This window comes from Nicotiana attenuata, chromosome 5, assembly GCF_001879085.1.
Source record: "Nicotiana attenuata strain UT chromosome 5, NIATTr2, whole genome shotgun sequence".
Classification (NCBI taxonomy): Eukaryota; Viridiplantae; Streptophyta; class Magnoliopsida; order Solanales; family Solanaceae; genus Nicotiana; species Nicotiana attenuata.
Window position 1 is genome coordinate 21872770 of NC_031993.1, and position 8897 is coordinate 21881666.

General features: G+C 33.8%; 1 protein-coding gene and 1 long non-coding RNA gene across 2 annotated transcripts in view; one reads left to right on the forward strand and one right to left on the reverse strand.

Annotated features, from left to right (window-relative positions):
* On the forward strand, positions 2606-4929 carry LOC109225473 (transcription factor bHLH118-like). Its single transcript, XM_019390144.1, has 3 exons — positions 2606-3154; positions 3410-3763; positions 4162-4929. Exons 1-3 carry the CDS (start codon positions 2837-2839, stop codon positions 4228-4230), a joined length of 741 nt encoding a protein of 246 aa, XP_019245689.1. The 5' UTR covers positions 2606-2836; the 3' UTR covers positions 4231-4929.
* LOC109225474 overlaps positions 8403-8897 on the reverse strand; it is a 2993-nt gene continuing 2498 nt past the window's right edge. Inside the window, exon 3 of the long non-coding RNA XR_002067928.1 lies at positions 8403-8722. This is a non-coding gene — a long non-coding RNA (uncharacterized LOC109225474). The remainder of the gene's footprint in view (positions 8723-8897) is intronic.

The window sequence follows — 8897 nt, forward strand, 5'->3', positions numbered from 1 at the left end:
ATAAAATACACGGAATACAACGAAATGCATTGAATTACAATGAAAAAAAAGACAATGAATACAATGAAATACATGAAAATACAGCGTGATACGTTGAAAATACATTGAAATATATTAACAGAAAATTAAGTTGCTCAACCCCAAACTCCGTCGTCTTTGCTCAACAACAAACCCTAATTTCCGCCTTGTAGCCAAATAGTCCTTCCATCTTCAAAGATCTTGCACGCTCAAACCTGGAGGAAGTGACTGCTTCAACTTGTCGGCCTTCTCAAAGTTGGACACACAGAGTGTGTAGAGGTACTTGGAGCAGCGAACCTTGAATTTGACCATATCCATATTCTTCTTGATCTTGACAGATCGTGCATCCTTCCTTAAACTAAAGTTTTTTGGGGTAAGCATAAAAACTATATATGGAGCTGTCAAATTTGTTGAACCAAATTAAACTAAATACTTAGCGAAAAAGAATGATGGTTTGCGCTTGTTTTGTGTGGGTTAGGGTTTGTTGTTGTTGTGCGTTAGAAGGAGGAGGAGAGCGAAAATTTTAATAGGATGGAGGAAGAGAATGGGATGTATCAAAGTAGAGAGAGAAAGAAAAAAGTGTAACTAATTAGCGTATTTAGTAGCTTAGGACTAGGAGGTAACCAAAATTAAATATTTTGCTGTAAATCTTAAAAGGTATCTATAGAATATAATATTTTTAAATGGTATTTATTTAAAATAAATAAGGTGTTAATCTTATTCCTTAATTCATACACTAAATATTCCTATATATACGAGCCAGATTTGGTTTAAGAGGCTTTGGTTTCCCTTAATTAATGCGATTCTTGAAAGAATGATAGGTTATATCTTTCTCTCTAGCCATATCAACATAGCGACCAAGCTGGTATTATTTTACCAATTCCATTGTTGCTTGTTTTTTCTTGGCCAAATACATATACAATCCATTCAACTTGGCCTTATTTTTCATTTTGGCACTTTATCTCAATCTTGTTCCATTTTGGCCCTCCAACTCCATTTTATATGTTTCATTTTGGCTCTCCAATTCTATTTCTTATGTTCCACTTTAACACAAAAGTTGAAACCAGTCCAAAAATATAGCGCGTGTGTATACACAAATCTGAGATGTAATAAATATCCAATTAAATATTGCCACATAATTTTTCATCCATGTCAAACGGGTCAATACTAAAATACCCGAACCCGACCATATTTTTTCATGAATTGTTGCCCCATCTTCATTCCCAAAGTTCCAAGACTTTCATCTGCCGATTTCATACCTGACCATCCAGAAAATTTCAAACTTTTGCAATTTTATTATTCGTTTATTTATTCTAATTTTTTTTGTGGGTTTATTTTATTTAAGCTTGAAGTTTGAAGTGAATCCATGTCTCAAAGAAAATTATTTTTTCATAATAGAATGAATTTTGTTCTTGTGGATTTCAAGTTGAACTGAAAGTATCATGGACACCAAAAAATCTAGGTCGACACTTTTATGGGTGTAAATTTGACAAAGTAAGTGAACCATTTTCAGATTTTATTTTCAGATTTTATTTTCAGTATTGTCATTTTCTTGTGTAAATAAGAAGCGGACTTGATTTTACCCAAATACGATCGGGTTCAGGTATTTTAGTATTGACCCGTTTGTCATGGATGAAAAAACCAGGTGGCAACATTTAATTGGATATTTATTACACCTCAGATTTGTGTATACACACGCGCTATGTTTTTTGCACTGGTTTCAACTTTTGTGTTAAAGTGGAACATAAAAAATAGAGTTGGAGGGCCAAAATGGAACATATAAAATAGAGTTGGAGGGCCAAAATGGAACAAGGTTAACATAGAGTGCCAAAATGAAAAATGATGCCAAGTTGAATGGGCTGTATATGTATTTGGCCTTTCTTCTTTCTTCCTTGAATTAATTTTTCTCACTAAATTTATACTTCGTTTTATTAAACCCGGTACAACAACATAGTCCAGTAGAATCTCACCAGTGGAGTTTGGGGAGGGTAGAGTGTACGCAAACCTCTACCCCAGATACCAAATATCCATTTCATTTTATTGATTGCTCTTAGAATAGGAAAGTAGTACAAGAAAAACATAGAGAGAAAAGAAGGAAAAAAAAAAAAGATAACTCATGACAAAAAAACACCGTGACCATAAACGAAACAAACCCAATTTAGGTCAACATATTATCTGTTTGTAACTTTTCTGGGCAGTATTTATTTATTTATTTTGTCTTAGCTGTTGTTAGTGCATTTACTGTAACTTAGATTAAAATCCAATTCCAGACATTTCACGCAAAGATTTACTATTCCATGAAAAGAAAAGAGGAAACATAAGAGCAGACGTACATTTTGGTAAAAGCATTACCCAATAATACAACTCCCAAGCAATTACTTGGTCAAACCAACCTCGAATAGAATTAATTAGTACATTAAATATCTCACCTAATTAAAGATAATTAAATCTTTATCAATTATATAAATCTATTTTGAATATTTGGTCAAGTCGCAATATTGACATATATAACAAAAATGTTGCTCACAGAACTCGATAAAATATGAATAATTTGTTTTAAAGGATACCAAGCTAGGTAGGGTATCTTGTTTACACGAGTATGAACTAATTAATTAGCCGAATTTGGGTTAGAAGTAGACTCTTAAAATATTATTAAGAGTTGCAAGAATCTTGACATCAAAGGCCCCATTCAAGATTTCCCAAATCGTACAGCCTAACAAACGTGATCTCTCCTCCTTTTTCTACTGAGATTTTATAGGTTATATCTGATACTTATTTAAGGTTGGAACTGATTAATTATTGGAATTAGTAGTGATCGATGGATAATTTCCATTCAATATTTCCTTTACAACAAGATGTTGACGATAATAATTCCCATCAGCTTCTTTATACCAACCCTTGTAATTTCCTATACCAACAAGATCTGGTAACGGATTTTGCACCGTTGGAGTTGGACAAGAACAATCAGAAGGGAAATAAGGCAGGAAAAGCGTCAGCTGCTTCTCTCCCAGTAGAAAAAACTAGTGATGACAAACAGAAGAAAGTCATGCATAGAGAAATCGAACGGCAAAGAAGACAAGAAATGGCTACTCTTTATGCTTCTCTTCGACAACAGCTTCCTCTTGAAATTATTAAGGTTTGAGAAACAAGAAATGTGTTCCTTTTTTCTTTATATTTCCCAACTTGAAATGATGTTATAGATAATGAATTAATTTCTTTTATCTTTGTTAGTGTTGTAATAAATCAGAAACTTTTTATTCAACTTCTTCTTCCAATTGAATTGAATATATTCCTATCCTCCTATTTTTAGCAAAATTTGATCAATTTTATATTCCATTAATGGACTCATTAAATTTGCCTAAAAGAATATATAAATGTTGAACATTTTCAGGGAAAACGTTCGACATCGGACCACATATTTGAGGCGGCGAATTATATAGAACACCTGCAGAAGAATGTTAGGAATTTGGAAGACAGGAGAGAAAAGTTAAACAAGGCTTCAAATTCAAGCAATCGTGATTATACCATAAGTGGTAGCTCGTCAACTACTGACTCCTCGTCGTCTACAATTGTGACAGTGAAGCAATGCTTGGACGGCATCGAGATTTTGGTCAATTGTGGCGTCGAGAGTGAAGGTTTTCGCCTTTCTAGGGTTCTTCAAGTATTACTTCAACAAGGGCTTAGCATTGTGAACTGCAGCTGCACCAAAACTAGTACAAGTTTACTTCATACTATCCGAACTGAGGTATAAATACTGAAAATTGATGACTTCTTTTCATGCTCATTAACAGTGTGATGGAGCTAGAAATTTCAACAAGGGAATTTAGAAAAAGAGGGAATACTTTTGAATTTGTGCAGTAAAATGAAGAACACATATTTTGTGTGGTTATAAATCATTGCATAAAGGTGAATTTTTTCCAAATAAGGAAAATTGTTATTCTTTTTGGCACGAACTAAAAAGGAAATAAGTTCAAATAAATTGAAACGGAGGGAATATGAATAACTTTCGAACAAAGGGAATTCAGTTAAATCCTTTTGGATCATGTTATGCCGCTCCTAAACTCATACATTGCCTTTTTAGTACTTAACCTCTCTGAATATGAAAGATCATTAATTATTCGTTTTGTTTTGCGATTTTCGCAGGTTGCCTCTCAGGCAGGGATTGATGTGCATGTGATCCAACAGAAACTCTCTGATATAAGTTTCAGTTGACTCTCCATTGGATATTGTTGTGTCATTCCCCACCACCTACAGGTTTTTGCGATCTTTATTGAAATATGAAACCTTTAATTTTTCTTTCAGTAGTAACTTTTATTGGAATAAAACGGTTCTAATAGAGTGAAATGGATCGGACAGCGAGGATTCACATAGTCAACTCTGACTAAACGCGGCACTATTGTTGTTGTTGTTGTTGTTGTTTTAGTCTGACCTCTTTCAGTTCAGTTTTTCCTTAATGTACGAAAAAAATAGTTGGATTAAGTTTCTGGCATATGAATTCAGAGATTCCCGAACCCTCTTTTTTGTTGGGTAATTTGAAGTGTCTTCAGCCACACCTTTTGATGTGAAGCAGGGAATGTTAGGTTATAGCAGTGGATCCAGAATTTTAAATTGATGGGTGCTCGCCGATAAAAAATCCAAAAGAAGAGGAAAAGTGAGTTTATTTGTGGGTGCTCACTCTATATTTAACTAACTATTTTTATAATTGCCTGTGTAAATTTACTAAATCTGGTTAAAAGTAATGGGTGCTCAAGCACTAATAAATGTCCATGTACATCCGCCACTCCGCCAGCATTTTAGCTTTCGTTTTGAATTTAATCTTGTCTTGATTATTTACCAAAATTTTGCTGGACAGATGTATATGTTTAAGAATACATGCAGGAGATTTGTGAATAAAAGAAGTTTGTTCTTCTAGTCAGCTAAATGAATGCATCTTGACATGTATAAATCACTAATTTCACAATCATTTGGGCAATTTCCATATGTACTCTACTGAGCTCGTTTTTGTGGCTGTTTAGTGCTCCACTACACTTAACTTCTTGTCAGTGGAGTACATGTAAAAAAAAAAAAAAAAAAATATTGTCTGGCAAATGACCAAATTTGTTTTTAAACTGCTCAATTCCGCCCTCTTTACATTTTTGGCATATTCATACCCTTGTTGTTAACAAATGATCTCGTATTTGCCCTTATCATTAGCTGATCAACTCCAGCATTAAATGGATGTAACAAAATTCTTCAAGGGAAAAAAGATTCATATTTAACCTCAATTTTTGAAAATAATTTAAGACGAGCGAAGTGATGAATAACTTGGTAAATGACACTAACCTCAGAATATGTAAATGACTAATAATTATGAATTTATGATGGAAAGATTGGTTAGTTCTAGCTATTAGAAGGCATCACTTGTTAACTAACGAGAGATTTTTATCTTTTCCTTATCACTAGCATTTCCGATATATGTTACATTTTAAGTTTGCGTAATGGATTAATGCGCCATAACTCAACTCTGAAAATTACATTAAACTACAGACAAGTATAAAAGAAACCTAAAAACAGCCTATTCCAGCTAGCACGCAAGTATCATGTCTCAATCAAGAAATATTACCAAAAAGTTTAACCCCCCTATTATAGTATATATATATATATACTGATAACTTGGATCATATGTTTCACATATAATTGGTAGATGATAGAGTAGAGCATAAATTGAAGACAATATAAACACATGCTTCACGTCCAACTCGTGGGATTTTAAAATTCTATTAAAAGCAGCCGTTAGAGCAACAGTATTATTCAATTCATTAAAAAGTAGAATTACTGTACTATAGGCTGAATATCAGTGGCGCTGCTGGCAAATAAGATAAAGACAGCTATTTGTCAATCTTGCTTTATTTCAAAACTAAAATTCAATTGGACGGACGGTCCAAGAATTTCACACACACATACAAAAAAAGTGATTTCAGTCAAAGAAATTCTTTATGAGATGAGCCGAAAGTCATCTCTGACATGGAAAAGTCATCCCTAGGTTAAGCAATAAAGAAGTAGTACAATTCTTGTCACCCACTTATCACATTTGATGGATTTTTAAAGAATTTAAATTATATATATATATATTGATAATATAAAAATTATTTCTATTATTACTGAATTTTAATTTGTGATAATGTCATAGTACTATATTACTATTAATTAGTATTTATAAAATTACTATTAATTAGGGTGTGTTTGGTATAACGGAAAATGTTTTCCGTGGAAAATATTTTCCAAGAAAATATTTTTTTGGAAAACAAGTAATCATTCATTTTCCGGTGTTTGGTACGCAATTAAGAAAAATGACTTCTCAAGAGTATTCATAAATAATTTAGATATAATAAATATGAAACCATAAACTTTCAAATCAACAACCTTCCGAACCCACAAATTTCATAAACTTTCGAACCGTTAAACTTTCGAAACTGCGGAATTTCGAACTCGTAAACTTTATAATTTCTAAACCCATACACTTCCAAATACATAAACCTCGAAACTTTGGAACTTGTAAAATTTTGAACCTTTAAACCGATAAATAAAAAAACTAAAACTGAAAAACATATTTAAANAATATGACTTTTCAAGAGTATTCAGAAATAATTTGCGGGGTAGGGGGGGCAAAAAAACGAAAAAACAGAAATTTGAAATTGCAAAAAAAACATAAGGTAAAAAAAATATTTTTTTTGCGGGAGGGGTGGGTGGGTGGTAACGGAAAAACTGAAATTTGAAAAAAAAAAAAAAAAACGCTTTTTTTTGGACAGAGGGTGTGGGGTGGGTTGGTGAGGGTGGGGAAGGTTGAGAAGGAGTTTTGGAAAATGAATTCACAAGGAAAATATTTTCCAAAACATTTAAGCCAACCAAACATGGAAAAATTGAAAAATATTTTCCGAAAATTTTCCTTCATACCAAACACACCCTTAGTGTTTATCAAAAAGCTTACTAGTAATTATCTAATACTAGGTGGTGCTGGCCCTTGCCAGCATGGGCCCAATATGATAAAAGCTGAAATTATTAAAATTTTTTTACTCTATTTTGATATGAAATGGCATAAAAGAGGATCAGATGCATGCAGGGGCGAAGCTACAGTTATTTAAGGGTGGTCCTTCGTCAAAAAATTACACTGTATATATAATTAAAATATTAGGTTTTAGAGGTAAATAACATATATTGAACACCCTTTGCCGAGGAATTGTTTCACTTCTTTCAAGTTAGAACACCCTTCAACAAATTCCTGGCTTCGCCACTGGATGCATGTAAAAATTTCTCAAATATAGACAATATTGCTGGATATAAGTAGATATAATTTGAAACAATTATCCACTCACGAATATAGTATGATCCCCAAATGATACACTGTTTACATCTATGGGAGCGCAACGACAATACACAAATGACAGTTTTCTTCCATCATAATCAGCCACAATAGTAAAAGAGATGGATTAGGTATGCCCTTGCTCAAAGTTTAGGCTTGATGATCTTGGCATTTTTGCAAGTGAACTATATGTTACCGTCAATGTTCTTGGGAAGCTCCCGCTCCTCATCCTTCTTTCTCTTTCATGCTTTCTCCATTATTGATCACGCCCAACTATGCCTTCTAAAAAGGGAATTAACCTACCAATTACTTTTGTTAGACTCACTAAATTCTTCGTAATCAACTTCCCAAATATTTGGAATAACAATTGGTGATATTTTTACTAACTATAACTGAATGAAGTTAATTAAACTAAGAACTAACTATGATTGAGTTGTTAACAAATAAGAGAAGGATCTAAGGTTGTGATTTTCCCTATTGATGGAATGCCTTCCTGTTATGTTTCGCATGTCTTTTTCGATCATGAGCACTCTTACTACCGTAAATCTCTCCCGAGTAATTACGACAATTTACTAGACGCACTCTCCCAAGTTACGCTAGCTGGCTTTTATTACAGCTCACTTTAGATCACACCCAAGTTTTCGTTATCCCTAATCCCATCTTTAAACCCTCGGTTATTGATTCCTCATATACTTTGGGAGTGATGTTGTTCAACAACTACCTAAATTTGCACTCTCTCCCGAGTAATACATACTAAATAGGCATAGCTAATTAAGGATCCTATCAATTAACTACAACAAAAACGTAGTTGAACAAATAGAGATTAAACTGGGCAAACTATATTAACACAACAAGAAGTTCATCCTCAACAGGTTCCATCAAAATCCTAAACTAAATAATTAGCTACTCATAATCGTGTTCATAATAACAGCAAAATTCAACATGAATGATAACTACAAAAGGAAGAAAGGTAGAACTCGATGTCGAATTATGCTCCTTGCCTCTTGCCTCTTCTTGCCTTCACAAAAATCTATAAAAACCTTGATAATGTCTTTTTGGGCGAGCTGGACCTTTTATAGGTTAAGTGGAATTACCCCCAAACTTCCAAGTTTACCCCTGAACTATTGCACTCCTGATTTGACTAGTGCGGCCACGCTCGAACCGCGCTAGTGGCCGCGCATATCGCTGAGTGTTCTGCCTCGATTTCCTTGCTCAAGCGCGGTCGCGCTAAGGCCGCGCTAGAGTGAATAAGCCTTTTTTCTCTTCTTTTCTTTCTTCTTTTACACGTACTCAGCTCCGAGGGGCTTCCCTTGCTTTAATTTAGCTCCAAACACTGTCCTAAGTCTTCATAAGCACAACTTGCTCCTGTAAAACATGAAATTCACAATTAGAGCCAATTTATTGTCATTTAACCATCCTAGAGCAGTGAAGCATAGTCAAGTTGGGGCATAAACAGTCGCCAAACTACATGAATCTAGCCTATTATCAGTCATCATACAAATGTTCTTATCATCCTTATTTTATTCTTGACATTCTCCTC